Genomic DNA, 20,234 nt, shown 5'->3' with positions numbered 1-20,234 from the left:
CATTTTTGCTGTTACTGAAAAGAATAAAAAATGTAAATAAAAAATCTACAACCCCTTATTTGGCCCTTTCTTAACATGAGGATTTTCTCTTCTCAAACACACATGCCCACTGCCCCTTGCACTCGCTGCGAGGTTCTGGGTTAATAGGTTGTGTGACAGCAGGCTGTTGTGATGATGAAATGATATGAAGCTGTGGTAGCGAACCATTCGACATTAGATTTTATTTCATATATCACTTACAGTAATAATATCTGACACAGTGTGGGCTCCATTCTGCGACAGTGTCCTGTTTGCTGCCCTTCACTGTGGCTCAAAACATCTGGTTCAGCTCTTCAGCTCTCAAATATGTTCAATGTACATTTTTATTTAAAGGATTTGATTTGGTCACATTATTTGTTTTGATTAATTTTTGAGGGTAATTTAAGTGAAAGACAAGTGAGAAAGGTAATTAAAGTCTAACAGCTAACAAGGGTATTGCATTTTGACTGGGGTTTTTTGTATTTTCAGCATATGTGCTCACCATTGTTTGACTTGTGTCAAATTGCAATGCATTCATCTCTCTTTATGAAACCACAAAAGAATAACAATGTCATAATTCTACTAATTCTTGAAAAAAGTTGTCAAAATGTCAAGACCAAAACAGTTATTACTAATCTTCAAAATCGTCCCTCTTCAGTAGAAATTAGATGGTTTTTAGAGCTTCTTTGGCTCAGCCTCCAGTCTGTGGAGTCTGTCCAGATGTGTGTGTGCTTGTATTTAATGACTGAGATCCAGTTTATGTGTGTGTGAATTCTCAATAATGGCACAGAGAAATTAGGGCAAAGTTTAAGCTAAAGCAAATGTCCTCATAAATCACATTTTTGCACAGTGAGGACATCATATTGTGAACGAAACCAGTGACGCTTGAAAGTGATCTGAGAATTAATATTGTGATTTTGAAGGCCGTGCACACCCACAGTGCACCCACACTTTTTGCTGATTCGAGCTCTTCTCTGGATTAGCAGACAGTTTGACTTGTATCACAGGTGTCATTAATAACATTAACAATGGCTCTGTCATATTTAGGTCCTTGTAAGTCATGACAACGTGGCAGTGAGCCAGCATGCGGGATGCCAGGAGCCTGAAACTGAAACAGCTAAATAGAATTCAGCCATCAGTCATTTTATTATCTCTACATCTGTGCTCTTCCTACTGTGGCACGTCCAAATATCTTCTGTGAAAAAGAGTAATTAACATGTCCCTCTTTTAACTTCGTTGTCCCTCTTTGGTGAGCAAACATTAGACTTTTATCAGTCTAATTATAAGAAAGTCTGTTGAGACCTCATGTCATTCTCAACATTGATTCACTCAACCTCAGTCTGAGCAGAACACTCAGCCAGAAAACGTGAAAACACCTGTGAAGGTGTGCAGAACCAATAACATTATTGTTATAGTTTAAATATGCAACTGTAATTCTATATTATCATATGTTTAAAACACCTCAGGGCCACCAAGTTCGCATTGCGAATGTCTTTTTACTGTGAGGCTCACAAAGTATTACCGGTAATTATTGTATTGTTGTAATAATATTGTAAAGTATCTATATGGTACAAATATTTTATGCAACTAGAAACTGGGATCCCACATAAAATGATATTTTTTATTGACTTGAGTGTTTAAACTGGATGCTGCAGTGTGATTTCTGTGGTTTCTATGCTTGAAGAAAGGTGGGAAAAAAACAAACATTGTCCCCAGTGTCTGTCATAAGAGACACACAATTAGACTAAGATCCAAAAATATCAGTGATAGTTGCGGAGGTTTTCTAGGGCAACAGAAATCTCTGAAACAACATTCACTGCAGAAAACATAGTTAACATGTTAAGTTTTGCAACCATCATTAAAGGTCTAAATTACTTGAATCTGAGGGAACACACAATATGATTGTATGATTAAATAAAAGATTAATAATTTGTCATATTAGAGAGAAATGTGTGTTATCTCTAATGGTTTCTCTGCAGATGCTGTTTTACATTAAGTTCCTATATCCTTAATGCTTAATATCCATCTTATATATATAAATAAAGGTCTGCAGAGCACAATATCTTGTCCAACTAGTGGGAACACTCTGGAAATCAGCACAGTGTCTCCTTTTAAATTCATAATCATATCATATATAAAATTGCTTCTATCTTTGTAGCATGTGTGTGTGTGTGTGTGTGTGTGTGTGTGTGTGTGTGTGTGTGTGTGTGTGTGTGTGTGTGTGCAGCTGTACAGAAGGTAAATAACAGAGGGAATCTCATCTGTCTATTCTGCTCACTTGTCTCATTCCTCTCACTGAGTGGGACTGATGTGTGTAAAGGAATCAGAGCGGATATAACTCTGGTTTTCCTTGTTGTCAGCAGTTAACAGCTTGAACTACAGCGCTGAGTTTCACTGTGTGCCCTTTTGTATTTCTTTGTGTGTGTGTGTGTGTGTCTCTGTGTGTGTGTGTGTGTGTGTGTGCATTTCTATACTCACGTACGTGTTTAGTGTTGAACACTCGCTGAAGGAGGTGAACACTGTATTGTTTTTGTGTATGAGTGAGTGTGTGTTGCAGTGATGGTGATGTGTGTGAAGGGGTGTGCTATAAAGATAGTGAGTTTAATTAAAGATGAAAGACTTGATTACTAATTGATGAAAGGTAGACTGTTCCATAATTCTGAAATATGGGGGTGTGTTGACTCTTTCTGATTAAAAGAAAAAGAAAATGGCTACTTTTTTGACTAAACTAGGACAATATCTTTTAAAACTGGAAATGCAGTCAGTAATGAATGTTAAATAATCCATGTATAATCTATAATAAAGGTATGTTGTTGTTTCATCATCAGTACTACAGTTAGATATGCTTGTCTGCTGAGGTGTGGAGACTCAGGTTAAAACATTTGGATGAAAAAGAGCCATATTTCAATTAAAAGGACCATTTTTTGTTTGCTTTCACATTGTGTTATGGCAGATTTGTATCCATGTAAAAGAGCGATACCATCACCCTGCTGTATTTTTGTTGTCCCGGATCCCTCAGTTCGCCCCACTCTGCTCACTTCATCTCAAAGTGCCACAGAGGCTTCAGAGACTCTCCTCTATGAAAAATGGAGCAGCACAAGCTTTTTTGACATCACACTCTCTGTTACCAGGAGATTAGAAAGTGAAGGTGGAGCACTCTGGAGAAAACACTCTTGCTCTGGGCATCTGTACCAGAGCTGTAATCTTCACTGGAACCACACAGCTCTCAGAGTGGGGGAAAATATTTTCTTCCACTCGGCGCTGAGGGACAAGACTAAACAAACCTCTCAAAGTCGAGGCGGTGGCACAGTTAAATGATGCCCCTGATAGCTGAGGTGTAACAGAACATGGTTTGGATGAAGATGTGATTTTTTAATGCGAGTGAATAATTGGGACAAGAGTTGTCATGGTATATTTATTCATTCTCTCAGTATATCTTTAATAGAACAGTACAAGCCTCATCAAATAAAACAGGATAATGCTAAATTAAATAGAAATAAATAAAATAAATGAACAGATGCTAAAGAACAGAAGTATTCTGTATTACTTCTGTAATAAATTAATTTTGTAAATTAATTGGGAGGAGAACATAAATAGATATGAGATGAATGTAAAAAATACAAATGCATATTAAAAACAACGGGAAGTCAAATAAATAAATACATAATATATTCTTGTAGTCATTGCTATGGCTATCTGACTATGAACTGCATGTAAAGTTCAAAACAAGAAAAGACCTCAGAGGGGTTCAAAGCTAAAACAGCAGGGCCAGCGGTACACTTTGTGCTCTCAAGAGCAGTTTTTCTTTCACTCTAAGTGGTGGAGCGAGGTTAAGGGTCACACATGCACCAGGTTACATCAGGAGGTGGGACGGAGGAGGCAGTGGGAGAGAGGGGGGGTTGCAGGGTCCCAGGCAGGGAGGTCACAGCTGGGAGTCCCGGCAGAGGGTGATCTCCAGCTCAGTGCGGTACAGTTTCCCTCCGTCAGACAGAGCCATGATGCTCTTCTTGTACCCCACCAGTCCTGTTGAGTCCACGTCCTGCCACAAACCACACAGGTGCATACAGTCAGAAAGCACAAGGTGGTCTATAGGTTGCCTCATGGCAGAGGCATCTCAGGTGGCTATCGGCTCTATATTTGGCTAGTAGAAAAGTAATCCGAACTGATCAATCAATAGGCAAACTATTCATTACCATTTTGTTCTTGTCACAGAGGTCCTTCAGCAGAGCATCCAGCTCCTGCTCATCAATATACCCATTACCATCCTGGTGAGAGACAACACGAGAGGTCTGACTGATTGAAGAAATAAAAGTATATAATGTGAAAACTAGAAGAGTCTGCTGCCATGCTAGCAGCTCTGTGAGGCGGCATTGTGGCGCTTTGAGCTAAATGCTAACATCGGCGTGTTTAGCAGGTATAATGTTTTGTATGTTGACCGTCTTAGCGTTGCGTGTTAGCATGCTAATGTTTGACAGTTGGCACCAATCATAATGTATAGCTGAGACTGAGAGAATAACCAAAATCACTGAGGTATATTTTCTGGGTGACATGAATATCTGTGCAGAAAAATATGGCTATAAACTGAGTGTTCGTCTAATACTTGTTCAGATGAGTGTCATTAAGTGAAAACACACAATCAATTTAAAGACATAATTTCATAAATAAGAGGCGGCGTGCTCAGTCATAGACAGTCACACAGAAAAATGCAAATGTATAACACATAAAACACAAAAGCAGCAAATATGCAAGCAAACACCAACATGTACTTTTCACCTTGTCATAGAAGGTGAAGAGGGAGTCAAATTCTTTCACCGTGAGCCTGATGCCCTGCGTGAGAGAGGGGGGGACAGAGAGAGGGAGAGAGAGAAAGAAAGAGAGGGGGAGAGAGAGAAAGAAAGAGAGGGGGAGAGAGAGGGGGAGAGAGAGAGGTGAAAATTGTTAGAAACTGCAGGATATATCTAGAGAGCGGTAAAAGCCCCACCAGATCCAGAACTGATATTAATCCATGGAGATTATGATAACTGGGACTAGAGTTGAGTTAATCCTGATCAAACAGACTAATCCTCTGTCAGAAAGGAATTGTTGATCTGCTCTCTTAAGCAACGATGTACGTATGGGACCATACATTACAAAATACATGTGGGGCGTATTTGTAGATTAACACTGTCACTGTGCTCCAAATGTTGGACTTTGAAGCATCAAAATGATATAAATAGTGTGTATTCCCTCAGAAATGTCCTTTAACTAAGTATACACTATGCAATAAGATAAGATATTTTTATTTAAAGATGCAAATTTAAGGCTTAGATTTTTTAAAAAAAAACCCACTGGACTTGATATTATTTGACTTCAACTATCAAGTCAATTTTATGGAACACATAAAAGCTTTTCCCAAACACATAAGAGCGGTATTTAATGTTTTTTTTTTAAGTATACTATAATATTTAAATCCTGAAGGATTTAACGTAAGTATACATGCATTTGCATCAATAACCCATATGTCCATTTTGTACTTTGATGGCAAATAATCCTCTTGTAGTGAATCCAATAATGTTGCATTATACTATTCTGACTTCTCTTCATCAGAGCTACAGGACATCAATCTTAAGATGTTACAGCAGAAGTGTTTTTATGCCTAAAATCAATTGGAGTATCATCTTACCTCGAACTTCAGCAGGAAATTTTCCTGGACTGGCAAGAGCCTGCAGTAAAACAACAAGGAGGGTTTCACCTTGTTAGCATCCTTTGGCAGACGTTTAGCAACTTTGCATACAAACAAATAAACCTGGAGACGCACCCACCTCGCCATCTCAGAGAGGCCCAGCTTACCATCGCCATTGAGATCAAACATCCTCAGCTGCACAGACAGAAGATTAGCACAGAATTCAGCAGAGAGACCACAGCAAAGAGGAGGTCTTCAAATATCTTCACGTACGCTCATACACACACAAATTACATGTTAAAACACATGCATTCAAGAAAGTGTGCATGGCAGCAGTTTGCACCACAGGAAAGTGATGTATCAGCAGTACAGGTGAGCTGCAGGGTGAGCCCAGCCTCTGATGCTGTTCAGCACATCAACATTCAACATATGGACATGATGGCATTGCTGTTGAGTGTAGATGTAGATTTTTTTTTCAAAATGACATTGGGTCATTTGCAAAAGCAGAGTGAAGGGAACAGTTTCTATGCCTCGCGACACTCACGATCGTCTGTGTGTACTCTTTGAGCTTCTTGTCATCGTAGTTTCTGTTGGCCTTCTGCAGCAGGTCTGACAGGAAACCCTGAAGAGAAAACCCCCACAGTCACTGATTACATGACATAATACATTCATCACTGGCAGTGAGCAGTTATAGTGAGAATTTAATGTGCAGAGCTCAGGATGGAAGTGACCTTTTCAAAGGTTTGTTTTGTGGTCTTGTTCTTTGCATGACAGAGAGAATTTTAAGGGAGATCATGATAGACATGTGCAGGTTTAGAGTAGCTCTACATTAGCATTAACTAGCACCAATTATACCACTAGCATGACGCAGAAGCTAATTATCATTTCAAATAAGGTCTGTTTTGCTTACAGTAACAACAAAGTACGGACATATGCATATATTATAACACACCAGCAACTCATGAACTACAGAACAGATGTGCATTAATAATATTGAGGTAAACCAAGTAACTCTAAAAATATCTTACACAGATTTCTGACTATAATCATCATGCATGAGGGCACGTTTGATGCGTCGGATGCAGAACAGCATGAGTGTATGTTTGCAGAGACAGAGGTCTAAATGACTGTATTGCTGTCAGAGCAGCTGTGCACTTTAAATGATTCATCATTAATTAGCTTTATTGCTGATTTTGGCATATTGCATTTTACCTTCAGCTCATTCGACTCAATGTATCCACTCCGGTCAGAGTCGTACCTCCGCCAGGCCTGCAGGAGAAGTGTGATGTTGATGTCAGAGTAGCTTTCAGAAAACACGCTTGCTTCAGTCACAATTCAAAATATGCACTTGACTTTACAGATGGCAAACCTTATCTTTATATCATCCGATTGACAAAAATAAAAAACTGCAGAAAAATGACTGTGGTACTGTGGTGTCATCTGACATTGTGCAAATATAGAATTTGACAAAGCCGTTCTCAAAGATGGATACCTAAACCCCTCCAGCACTCACTGCCTTTCCCCCGCAGAAAGCTGTGCTCCATTCATAATGTATGGCTGTCTGAGAATAGCTTTAACACACAGAGCAGCCTGAACATCACACCACCGCTGAAAACTCTCCTCAACCCAGGCCTGAGTGCACCAAGTGTGTGTGTGTGTGTGTGTGTGTGTGCTGGTTATGCTGGTATTTTCAATCACAGTGGAGCAGATGTTTGAAGCTTCTGTGTTTTTTCTCTAATTTCTTTAGCATACGCAACCAAAGAAGGAGAGAGGTTACTGATGGTCTTCTAGACTGATAAAGAATTGTTGTCTGCATGCTGGAAAGGTATTAAATACCTGTGTAAAAACACATGATTAAAGGCTATTCTGACTTTGAGACTGGAGTTTTGGTTTGATAATAACAACAAATGTTAGCCACTAAAAATGCTAATTTGTGGATATTCCGAGCTGTCAACTCAGTTCTGCCTTGTAAAAGAAGACAATTTCAGTCACCTTCATGCTTCACTCTGGCTGTAATCTTAAACGCAGTGCAGTTTCTCGTATAATGTCTGACTTTTTTTTGTAAGTGTTCGACTTCCAGACACAGCATCCAGGCTTTTAATTAACAATTTACACCCTTACTGGGCTGTTTTGACACCAAACAGGCGTCCTAACTTGGCAGGGACACAAAAGGACTTGCATGGCAGCTGAACATGTGTCCCACAGGACGAGCTGTGATGGCACTGCTGACTTGGGGCATTTGCAAGGAGATTTCACAGCCCAGTAAAGTTGAGCTGTCAGGGAGCAACTTTTTCCAAGAGGAGACAGAGAAGCAAGAAGGGTTGTCGTGGCATTTTGGGCTGTCCATTGTAAAGTCTAAATTCTTTGCCATCATTAAACTGAGTCGGTTTGGATGGGTGTGAGAGCTGAAGGTGAGGGGCTCAGATATGCAATATACACAAACTTACAGCCATGAACTCGGTGCTGGATCCCACAAACTCTCTGAAATAAAGCAGGAAGTTTTCCTCTGTGGGCAGAAGCTGAGCCAGCTACAGAGCGGAAGATAAAGAGACAGAACCTTTATTACTCCAGAGACGTATATTTTATGTTTATAAACACAGGAGATATTTAAAATGTCAGTTTAACTGCTGCTTTATATTCTACAAGGATTTCTTTGTGTTCATCACAGTACAGGCGCCAAAGACAAAGCTGAACCAGTGATGTTGTTGATATACTGTGTGTGTTCACACACTATTTTTCAATTATTCAGTCTCTCCTCACCTCTGTCATCTCAATTCTCCCATCAGCATTCTTGTCAAAGTTAGCCATGAACTCCTTCATCTTTTCTTTGAATGCAGCATGTGAAGGATCCTGTAATCACAATCACAGATCAAAGAGATGTATAATGTATGTATAATAATGCACTCTTTAATTTGAACATATTGTATGTACAAGAGAAAACCCATTAAAACATGCAAATCAAGCCAACACTGTCCCCGACAAATTGCTTTTATATTTCTACTAATTTTCAACAGTAAATCAGCTTTGTATGAGATGGAAGGCCACACAGACATTATTTCCTATCAACATAATGAAGAACATTACTGATAAACATATGCAGCAAAATGTATGACACTACTGTCACTGACTGACAGTACATTATATTTGTTATCCCTCCCCGGTGGTAACGTTGGGGAAAGGTCACTTTGTACACCCCGACCACCTACCACTATCTTGCGGTTCATACAGTATATGCAGCACTTCCTCCATTAGAAAATCAAAACATAATCCAGGCAGCACTCATATTTATCCCAGAAACAAAATTTGCAAAACAGATTTGTAGTATATAGATGTAATTTCTAGGACAGAGGGTTAGCTAAGCAGTTGTGATCCTTATTTAATTTTGTCAAAAGATGGATTGAAGGAGGATTGAACAACTTGTGGTGGAATATCAGACGGAAACACAAACTCAAAGTCATAGGTCAGGTCTGAATGTAGCAGTGTCAGTATTCAGAAATTAGCCACAGTCAGCACGCGCTCACCACGCCTGCTCCTGCTCCTCGTCTCGCGATCTCCAGCTCTTTGAAGAAGTTCTCCAGCTCCTTCCCTTCGATGTAACCGTTTCCTGTGGAGCAGCAGAGGAGCTAAATTAGTTTGGCACAAATGATGCTTTGAGGCTTGTAAGTCGCATGAAGCTTTGTTGACTTGTTCAAAGGTTTGATGAAAGATTTAGATGCGGATGAAAGATTAAAGGTCAGTTGGGGTTTTTAAATTTTGGAAACCTCGAGCGCTCGTCCAGTCTCAAGTCCTCTGTGATTGGATCCAAGTATATCCAGTGTACATGCTTACAGCTGCACTACTTATTTGGTGGTCTTAGCTCCTAATTCAGAGTACAAGTCAAAAAACAATTCAGGGTCCTCAATATTCACGTCTTGAGTGAAGCCTGGAGAATGCAACACTGGGAAATAAGATGAAAGCATGTTGCATCATCTCTACACAACTGCAAACTTTTAACTGAGAATGGAATTTGATGAACAGAAGGCACATCACACAAAAACAAGCTCAGGTCTGGAGAATATTTTCTATTCACATCCATGTTTCTCATTCCAAATTGGCATTTAGCAGTGACGGGGAATGTGGACACTCAGTGCTGTGCTGCAGCAGAAAAAAAAAAAAAAAAGCCCAGTGCCGCTGGAGTGTAAGCAGTATAATGAGTGTTTTCTTGCCTAAGAGGGCGAAAGTGGGCAGTCAGATTGATGCTTATTGGGGCATTCTGTCCCTGTGTCTGGATTTGTACTTCTTATGATGATTCAATATCATAATTTCCCTGCAAGTCTCAGGGAAACCTACAGGACATTCAATGTTCTCTTTTTAATAATAAGAATGAGTCCCATCTGTCTACAATCTGAGCGGGGGATGGGCCTTTAATCATACAAAAATAAATGTTAATAACATTGTTATTTTAATTCAGAATAAAACACAGATGTACAGAATAAAATGCAGAGATTCACCCCGCCCCCCTCTCCATCTCTTAATCTCTTATCCTCTCATCTCCTCTCCTTTCTGATCACTTTCGCCCTCACCTCCCCCTTCGTCTCGTCTCCCTGCTTAGATACAATTGCACACTGTATTTTATAGGTGCTCCATGTCACCATCTGTGCTTTGACTGAGCTGCTGTTTTAGATATAAACAAATCACGTCAGGAGCACAAAGCTTTGGGTGTGGCGGCAGAGCGGGCCGACTCAATCTAACACGACATTTATCTTCAGTTCAGCTTTACTTTTACACTTAAACTGCTAGTAATTGATCATTTATCGTCATTTAGCATTAAAAGTAAGAGCAATGGCTCAATTACCCCTCGTTAGACAAACAGTCAAATTCTGTACCAAACTGTGTCTGGGGAAAAAAATGTGAGGTATGAAATCTGCAAGAAATCACATCGACTTTCAATAACAGCTAAAAAGTCAAAAGTAGTCAAAAAAGATGAGCAGTTTGCCTCTAATTGGACATATATGGTTTTACTGGGTTTTCTTCTGCTTTAGCAATGGAAATTTGAATTAAATCTTAACCAGAATCTGATTGGTATACCGTTAACGGTGAATGTAAAATGAAACAAAATGTACATATATGTAAATAAATATGTGAATATACGTAAAAATCTAATAAACAGCTAAAATCATCTCTCACTGAGCAGCATGTACATCTTAACAAAAGCCTACAGCCATGCTAGCTGCTTTGTGCTGCTGTACTTAATCACAGTAGTTCTTTGAGCTAATGCTAACATTAATATGCTAACATATTCACGACGATGGCGCTAACACGCCGATGTTCAGTGGGTACATTTACCATGTTCTCCATCTTAGTTGAGCCTGTTAGCATGCTAACATTTGTTGTGCAGCTGATGGGAAAGTCTTGGTCATAAACCAAAGTAATGGATACATTTTAAAAAATGTTACAGTTCAACGTGATGGTGACATGAATGAGTGCACAAAATTTATTAAAGTTAGTGAGCAGGTTTCATCCTCTGGGCACCGTGAATGTTTCCATTAAATGTTGTTGAGACACTGGACCAAAGCAGTGGACCAACCAACCATTAAGCCCTAACAGATTGTGTCTTGTAGTATCTTCACTATAATTCAGACAGTCATGAAGTTACTTAGATAACTATGTATCTGTGCCTACATTCAGAGGGGATTAGTAATTACTTCATGGCTATTTTCAGAAAGTTGGTGCACAAACTTCCAGAGTTTTTTTTTTCCTACCTTGTGACTAAGTAGCTGAGCAGCACTCAGTTTTACCTAAAGCAATAATTATTTCACTGAGTGCTGCATCTGTTTTGCTTGGCTGCGTCTGCAGAGTGTTACAAAATGCACGCAAGAAGGGGACAAAACGTATTGTGCATAACAGTGTCAGCAGAGTGGAGAGGAGCAGCACTCAGACCAAGAACTGTGCTCCACTACGGCCGGCACTCAGCATCCACGTTTCTGAGTGTGTGCTTCTTGTCCTTTGAAGACGTAGAAAACACACAAAAGAAGAAATCTCTGAATAATCCTGCTCTGATCGCCCCAAAGTAACTCTGATTGCATCTTGCTAACCGTGATGATGTCCTGAACTTCTAATCTGTCAAAGTTTGTCTCAACAGAAACCAGATGACACGTCCACTTTACTCTGTTGCACTGTATTATGTAATCTAGAACATAGCAGACACGGATGATTAAATACAGTACAGATTATCTCAGGTGCTGAAAGCAAGGAGCACATAATCTTGAATGTTGAAGAGTGTGTTCAGATCCTGTGACCTGTAGTAAAGCACACAAAGTTAAGTTCTCAGTTGATTTGGTTTCACTCCCAGACTTAAGCTGCAATGCAAATCTCAGTTGCCACATGGAGCACATCAGTGCACGCTGAGCAGATGCAGCCCTCTGCCTCCCAAAACAGTTTCAAACACAGCTCAACTGCTGATTGCTTAATGGCACTTCGAAAAACAATCCATCCGCCCAACTCATAATGACTGAAAACAGCAAAAAATGGTGAGATGGGTGCCTCGCAAAACCGTAAAAAAAACAGCCCAGGAGTCAAAAGGCTTCATGCTGCTGCTGGATACCCTTCATTCAAATTCTCACTTGCTCTATTTGTCCTAGTTTTCCCTGCAGCCAATAGGAGCTCTGGTCCACTCAGTCGCTGCTGTGCTGCAGCTGTGGTCAAGAAAACAACCTGTGGCGGCCATGATGCTGTCTTCATCAACAGCAATCCATCACCAACACGTCCCCAAAAATAGACTGTTTCACAGTGAGTGCACTCAAGAATGTGTGAGTGACACTATCTCTGTGATGAAATACAGTTTTCTCCAGGCAGACGTGTCCGGCGACAACAGTGCTTTATGTGTTAATGGCGGGATTAGATGGTATCAGATAAGGGCAACACTTAAAAAAACAATCTCATACTTCTGCATGGGCCTAAAAGACACATTTCTGTCACCAACGCAATTCAGTCCATGAATCTGCCCATTTAGACAGGGCAGTAATTAGCTGAGGTTTCTTCACCCTCATTACCACGAGTCTGGTGCCCTTGAGCTGAAAACTTAACCCCTGAACTCCTCCAGTGAAGCTGCTCGAAGACGTCACTGCAGTCACTCTGGTTTGAGCAGTTCTGGGTCAATTAGACACTGATCTGTTGGCCATTTGCGCTAATTATCTGTTTTTTCCTCTTGTTACATAGTAAGACACACCTGTAAATGTTTTAACATGGGACCTGTTTTAAGATCAGTGGGTCTGGAACATCTGCGGCCTTTGAGATGGTGGGTGAGTGGTCCCTATGTCCTCAAATTAAAAGACAGCCATTTGTCATTTGCTTTCCAAAATGAGCCATGTGAGTATTTTCTGATCTGGCATCCCTATCGGCAGGACAGCCATGTTGAGCTGTGCCTTTCAGCAGTCACAAAAATGATTAATACGACCATCTTCTGATCTATCACCACTATAGTTCAACAGTGACTGTTGGTAGGAAGGCTGGAGTTTTGTGGGATGTTGCTGTGCTGTCGGGCTTTGATGAAAATACACAGAGTTTATCGGACAGGGTATCGAAAGGGTTTAACTGTAGAGGTCAAAGCTTTTTTCTGAATTATTCTGAATTCAGAAAATAATCCTTCAATTTTGTTAACATGAACATCAGTAAGCTGGAGTGGCTCATTGTGGGACAGCGATGGCACTCCTCTGCAGTTTGGCTGCTGGGAAATTTTCCAACCAACGACTTGGCTGAAACTTCAGTGCAGGCAGTTTTATGCTCTAGATGAGTGTGTAACCACTATCAGACTGTCAGTGTAACTGGCTGCTGAAGAACAATTTTGAGGTATTTCTACTTTATTTGAGAATGATCATTTTTACGTTACTGCAGGCTTGTACTTCACTTTTCACTCCGCTACAGTAGGTTGACAGCAGGAGGGTTAAACTGACATATGATCTGTTGATGAAATATGATGCCTTGTTATTGGGGATGCAGCTAATCTGTTGATTACTTTCTCAATTAATCAATTAATTGTTTGGCCCATACATTGTTAGAAAATAGTAAAAAAAAAAAAAAAAAATCACAATCTCCTAAAGCCCAAGTCGACATACTCAAAATGCTTGTTTTGCTCGACCCACAGAACAACAAAAAACGTTTTTTTTTCTTTTGAAAATATTTTAAATGATGAATTAACGAACAAAATAGTTGATCCACTAACCGATTAGTTGACTAATCACTAATCTCTAATCTATTCGCCCTCCAACTGTGGCTGGGCGCTACTACCAGCGCGCGCGCACTGCGCGCGTACACACACACACACACTCTTTTCATTCCTCCAGTCTAGTCTCAGTAAGCTCTCTCAGAGGCTCCTCCCAGTAAATTCCAGTAGAAAACACCCTTCATCTGACATCCCCTCCTCTCTCTCACCTCCTCACTCTCCCTCCCTCTCCTCCCTCTCTCTCTCCTCCTCCCTTCTCCGCATCCCTTTATCCCTCCCTCCCCCATCTCTCTCCTTCACTCTCATTCTTCTTCTCTTTCAGCGCCCCCCCCCCCCCCCCCCCCCAACCTTATCTTTATCCCCCTTCTCTCCCTCTTTTCCAGCCTCTTCTCCTCTTCTTTATAACTTCACACTGACGGGCTCTTATTTAATTTCTCTCAGAGTGTTTTTTTTTAAAAATCACCGTAGATCCTCTAACAGTCACAGCAAATGTACAAAGTCACAACATGAATGATATTACAGGATGTTATAGTGATATCATCGCACATAAGCGCAATAGTCATTACTGAGGATCTTTTTTTACCGCAGACACAAGGGGAAAAAAATCAAGTCAATTTGAAGAATTAACACTGACATCAGAAATATTTCATAACAGCTGGGCTGAATGTATCATCTTCTCAAAGTAGTTACTGATATTACTGTAACATTTTCACGTTTTAAATAAGCGCATTGCTGCATTATTTATAAATCAGAATAAATAAACTGGAAACAATAGCTTTAACGCAATCAATAAAAGCCTTAATTTCTAATAACACATGTCCCTTGCAATTATATTTTTAACTTCTATTGAATACCAACTGACCACTCAATTAATCCCACACTCATCAGACTGGTAAACACTTGCGCGCACTGACCGTCAGCGTCAAAATGCTTCCAGATGTCGATGAACTGCGCTGCGGTGAGCTCAGCCAGGTGCAGGTGAGGCGGCTGCTGGGCTTGAGTTGCCATCTCTGCTGTTTCTTCCTACTTTGGGTCGAGCGTGATAGTTAGAGATAAACTTTTCCCGGTGTGAGCTCCTTGCTACTGTGGGCAGCTCCTCCTCAGTTGAGGCTTTTAAACCCCCCGCGGCGTGCGCGCCTCTCCTGGCCGCCACACGGGGGCGCCTTCAGCGTGAGGAGGACCCTGCAGGCAGCTACAGCAGGAGACCAATTACAGGAGGAGGAGGAGGAGGAGGAGAAGAAGAAGGAGGAAGGCTCTCCTGGGCTTTGCATATGAGTTGCCATTAACTGCTGTCCAGGCTGCTGGTTTGATTGCAGGATCATTATACATCATCCAATCCTGCTTCTCCCATGAGGAGGGCATTACATCAAACAATTTATCCTTCAGCGGGGCGCCCTGCTGGCTCCACTGGATCCTGTAGGATCTATGTCATCCATGTATCTCCTGATACAAAAGCTCTCTGCACTGTGAATTATCAAATAAAGCCTGAATAAATTAAATATCCCATCCCAGGGGCCACAACACCTCAGGAGGAGGAAAACAATAAAAATGTGCAGTGATGTGCATCTCATGCTCCAGTAAGGACCACATTTTCTTCCAAGTCACTTCTTTCTTCACTGTCTGCTGAGTTTTTGATTTTCCCTATCAGATGTCACCAACACCCTCCCTCCATTATTAGCTTTCACTTACACTTACACCCTCCCTCAACCTCTCACACCCTCAATCATTGGCGTGTGGAGGTCGGAGGGGCACTCCTCGGCCAATCGAATCCATACTTGGCATAAATCCATGCAGCAGCAGCGCTGGCTGTTGCATGACCACTAAATCACCAACACGCCTTTGTTCATTCTGCAGGATGAGCCATGCACTCCTCCTATCTTTTTTTCTCATCTTCCCCTCCTACTGTGGTGCATATCCCTCTCTCCGGCTTGGTCCCCACAAGCTGGTGTGAAGGATGGGTGCTGTGGTGGGGGGAGGGGTTCAGATGGAGAGGATGCAGAAGAAGAAAAAGAAGGAGAAGAATTAGAAGACACTTTATCTCCTCCCTGCAGAGCTGTGTGCTGCTGATCAGAGAGAAATGGAGGAAAACAAGAACAGAGAGAGAGTTGGAGAGGTTAGATAATAAGTGTGTGTGTGTGAGTTTGTGTAGAATAAATGCATATATACAATGTGGAAAAGACAGAAAGGGAGTGAAGGAAGATATTTATAGTAACTCCCATCATAAAGCCTAAACTGTATGAATAATAATTCCAGAATTGAAAGGATTTGTTTGCAGAGCTCTGAGGCGTCTCTGCTAAAAGTGTTGGAGGTGTAGTGATGGGATGGATAGTGGAGATATGTGTGTGACATGAGGCCAACAATGACAAAGATGTTTATAGACCTCTGATCACCTTTCAAATGGAAAAGTGTCACGCGAACACGAACATGACATATAACACATATACGTGCTGAACACACACATACCCAAGCACACATGTGCACACACATAAATAGGCACACACACATTCTCATACAATATGCATTTAAAACAGGCAGCCAATAGGAAGGCTGTGGTGTCAGTTTTGTGTGCCAGTCATACATGATTTGCAGATTATGGATTATTATGCAATCCTGTTGATGCTGTGTAAAATATAGAATATGAAATTCAGATTAGTTAAAAGTGGCTTAATATTGATAATGTACACGGAAAGGGAAAGCTGAATGAGGAATGTTGCATGCAACCAGGTGTTTAAGAGGCTTTTCAGCTCACTTTTATTTAATTTTCTGAAATGCAACAACAATGTAGCATATCTGGTGTTATGCAGAATTATGCAGGATCAAGTGCACAAATCCTGCTTGGGTTAATAGATAAAAAGGACTGATTATTTAAAAAATGCAACACAGAGCAATGGTTAGAGTGCAGATTTGGTATTATTTGTTCTGGTGGCAGATTAAGATCAATGAACACTGACTGGAACATATTGTCACTTAGATAGAGTCAGCTACATTAGTGTCTGCAGGTTGAAACTGTGGGTTAATGGTTTTCATAATGGATGATTATTACGTCCAGTCTCTGCTGCTGTTTCACTACATCTGTCCTGCTCAATCAATGAAAGCCACTTCTCCAACACCTCTTTAAACACCTCTTTTAAAACAATTTCAGTTTTTTTTTTTACTATTGGCACTTGAATGATGAAAACACTTGCAAAAGACAAGGCAGTACAAAATGCAAACCATATATTTTTTGTTTTTACAAAGTGATCCAAACACTGAAAAAGAGGATGATCTTGTGCAGATAATAATTAGAAAATAAATATGAAACTAAATTTAAATCATACTTCAAACCTCTCCGAACTAAATCAGGTTTGAATTCAAATCAAACGCTCTTCCTCAGCTTGTTTAGTTGATATTTACTAAACGCTGATCCATAGAAAAAAAAATAAAGTGCAACTTGGGATGGATAGGTCCAAGTTTTAAATAAGGAAATAAACTGGTCTTCCATGAGTGAATGATGAAGTCATAGTCATATATTGTGTTTTCAGTGTCTCTAAAAGCTAAAGCTGTTATGTCGTGCTGCACTGCATCCTCAGACGATGGGTTTCTTATTCCTTTTCAGACACTGACATTAATCCAAAGAAAGTAACTTTTCTGAAGAACTCAAAACCAATTTGAAGCTTTTGAGAAGTAAGAGTAAGGCAAAAATTGCCAAAGGTTCTGTTTTGTTTATCTTTGGATTCATTTTTTGTGCGCTGTGCTGTGCCTTGTGAGATTTATATGGTATGACGTTTGCTGTGTTGAAGAAACATGCTAAACATGAGTGTCTTTTAAACAACATAAGTGCATCAGACGCAGCTGTGCAACTGCCTTCCTTGCCCACATATAACCTCTTCCTCTTCTCTGCTTATTCAAAGTGAGAAAACCTCAGTTGCTGATTAACAAGATAATCTACAGCCGGCAGGAAACACTGATGATGCAAAGACCAGTCGCCTCAAACATCAACTACTATACCCGGACACACTCATCTCACACACTGTACACTCTATATACAATGTGTGTGTGTATAACTGACATTGTGGGGCCATAAATCTGTTTCCACAGTCACATTATGTGGACTCACCTTCCTTAGAGGGACAAAATGGAAGTCCCTGTAATGAAAATCATTAAATATTCCTGTGAAGTCTTGGGTGCAGTTTAGAGTGAGGTTTAGGTTAAGGCTTAGGCTTAGATTTCGGCTTAGGCTTAGGCAAGTAGTGGTTGTATTTATGGTTAGGGTTAGAAAGTCTCCAGGAAATGATTGGAAATCAATGTAATGTCTCCAAAGGTGATGGAAACATGACTGCATGTCTATGTGTGCTTGCACATGTGTGTGCATGTATGCGTGTGTTCATGTGTGTGTGTGTGTTCATGTGGCAGGACAGCAGCTGCCTGATGAGCCCCTCACTGATGTTTGCGTGCACTCAGTAGCCTCCAGTCATGGATGAATCTCTCTGTGCTGATATCTGATCAACCAGCGGCACGCAAACCACAGAGATGACCCACCTGCCAAATTACTACATTGCATCAAAATGAGTTTTTAGAAGAGAGAGGTCAGAGGGTATGAAGTGTAAGGGAGGTGATGCAAACAACAAGTTAAATGTTTCCTATCTATCATACAGCATATAGATAGTGGGTATAAAAAATGACTGAGTTCAGATTACCGGTCCATGTATGAGCTGCATTTGTCATCAGGAGGAGGAGGAGATGGTGGTAGCGTGACAGCAAGGCAGCAGAACACTGTTTGAGCTGTCTTTGTGGTATAAAAAATGGGTATTTTAAGCCAAAACATGATCTTTTAATAACTCAAAACAAGTGTTTTTAAGCCCCAACCCTTACCAGGCCTTAACCACAGCACTGTCACTACATAAAACTGAAAACTGAAAAATAAAAGAATGGAAAATTTGAAGGAAAAGAAAAGGAAAGTTTCAACATATACGTGGTTTGCAAAAAACGTACAATGCCAATATTTATTCTGGTTACTGGGTTGCCTGAGCAGAGCAGTTATCGACCAAATTGTCTGAAAACATCTGTGCAGTGGCCTTTAATGAAAAAGACCCTCTTGATAACCGGGGATATCCATGCAGGAAGCTGAATGTGATGCATAGTATAGTCCTGGGCGAGGATCTCAGATGATGATTGATGAAAATCCAGTAGAATAACTCACAGAGAGAACGATAAGGGGACTTGCTGAACTGACAGGGACCACTCATTTCCATCAAACACAGCATTGTCGGTTAATTCCACCATGATTGAATAATACTGACATACTGAGTGAGAAGCGAAGCAAACTTCATGAGCCGGGAACCATCCATGCTTCCACACAGATCAGATACAGTCACTGCAGGCATTCTGCATGCCGGGTGACTACATGCTGATTACTTCACTTACAACATGCCTACACCCAGTATTCAGCACATACATCATGAGGACACATAGAAGCACATACAGTTCTGCAGACAGTCACTCTCGTGAATGGCCAGCAGGCTGTCCAATCAGCCTCTGCGGATAAGTGCAGCGACCCATGTGGCTGTTTGCCTCACCCACCTGTCATCATTAGCTGCACAGCCGCTCAGGGTTGGCGCGCTCATGTGAACTCCAAAACTGAACTTTCACTTCTTCACTTTCCTCCAACAAGCCTCTCCCTCCTGCAGCGTCTCGTCATGCAGCCAATCAGATATCAGCTAAACTGCGTAGCTGAATGTGATAAATTACAGCAAAGTCCTCCTCACTGCTATACTGCGACAGCACACTTCTAAAACTGCATAATCACACGCTCAGAGGAACAATAAATACCAAATGTGCATGTTGTTGGTAGGAATGAATATAACAGTGTGGGATTATCTGTGTGGAAGTGTGCATGTAGGTTAAATTAGGCTTTCTGAATATGAGTGCCACAGACATTTGCTCCGGCGTTAATACGGTTGTGCAGAAGTCAGAGTGGGAGTGTATGATTTGTGTAAATTAGAGTGACAGGATGCCTCATCGCAGTAATCAGCCATTTTTATCAGCTGCACAACGTTGGACTATAGTGTGATCACCAGACATACAAGCTGTTGGTAGCCAAAGGCTGAAAGCACATAAAGCAGAATCCAATTTTCAGATTTGACAGATTGTATTGTGGTTATTTCTCTGCACAACAGTGCAACAGATAAACACCTTACAATGAGAAAAGCTGCATCATCATTTCCTGCTTGCCATTTGTACAAGTGACAAATATGCAGAAAATCACATATATAGTAATAGCAGCTCAGCAGACACTATCACACCAGGGGTTTCCTGCTGATACAGAAGCTGAACCCACACAATGTGACCCAAACATCATCATACAGCATTCCTCAG

The 20,234-nt window shown here is 40.8% G+C and overlaps 1 protein-coding gene across 1 annotated transcript; it reads right to left on the bottom strand.

The window, feature by feature from the left end:
- Nucleotides 1–3,568: 3,568 nt before the first annotated feature.
- LOC121607705 (calretinin-like) lies at nt 3,569–14,949 on the bottom strand. Its single transcript, XM_041938648.1, has 11 exons — nt 14,795–14,949; nt 9,202–9,284; nt 8,441–8,530; nt 8,128–8,208; nt 6,893–6,949; nt 6,225–6,302; nt 5,820–5,875; nt 5,681–5,720; nt 4,792–4,845; nt 4,212–4,283; nt 3,569–4,057 (listed from the first exon to the last, which is right to left on the bottom strand). The coding sequence occupies exons 1-11, from the start codon at nt 14,886–14,888 to the stop codon at nt 3,941–3,943; spliced, it is 822 nt and encodes a 273-aa protein (XP_041794582.1). The 5' UTR covers nt 14,889–14,949; the 3' UTR covers nt 3,569–3,940.
- Nucleotides 14,950–20,234: the final 5,285 nt, after the last annotated feature.

This window comes from Chelmon rostratus, chromosome 1 (genome assembly GCF_017976325.1).
Source record: "Chelmon rostratus isolate fCheRos1 chromosome 1, fCheRos1.pri, whole genome shotgun sequence".
Lineage (NCBI taxonomy): Eukaryota > Metazoa > Chordata > Actinopteri > Chaetodontiformes > Chaetodontidae > Chelmon > Chelmon rostratus.
The sequence above is the reverse complement of the archived record's forward strand: the minus strand, read 5'-3'. Positions and strand labels throughout refer to the sequence as shown.

What these genes read in the sequence shown, in the direction of transcription:
- LOC121607705 (XM_041938648.1), bottom strand. Translation starts at nt 14,888, where the DNA reads ATGGCAACTCAAGCCCAGCAGCCGCCTCACCTGCACCTGGCTGAGCTC. An exon ending in GAAGCATTTTGACGCTGACG is followed by an intron (nt 9,285 to 14,794) that starts GTCAGTGCGCGC and finishes GCTGCTCCACAG; the next exon opens with GAAACGGTTACATCGAAGGG. An exon ending in CCAGCACCGAGTTCATGGCT is followed by an intron (nt 6,950 to 8,127) that starts GTAAGTTTGTGT and finishes CTTCTCCTGCAG; the next exon opens with GCCTGGCGGAGGTACGACTC.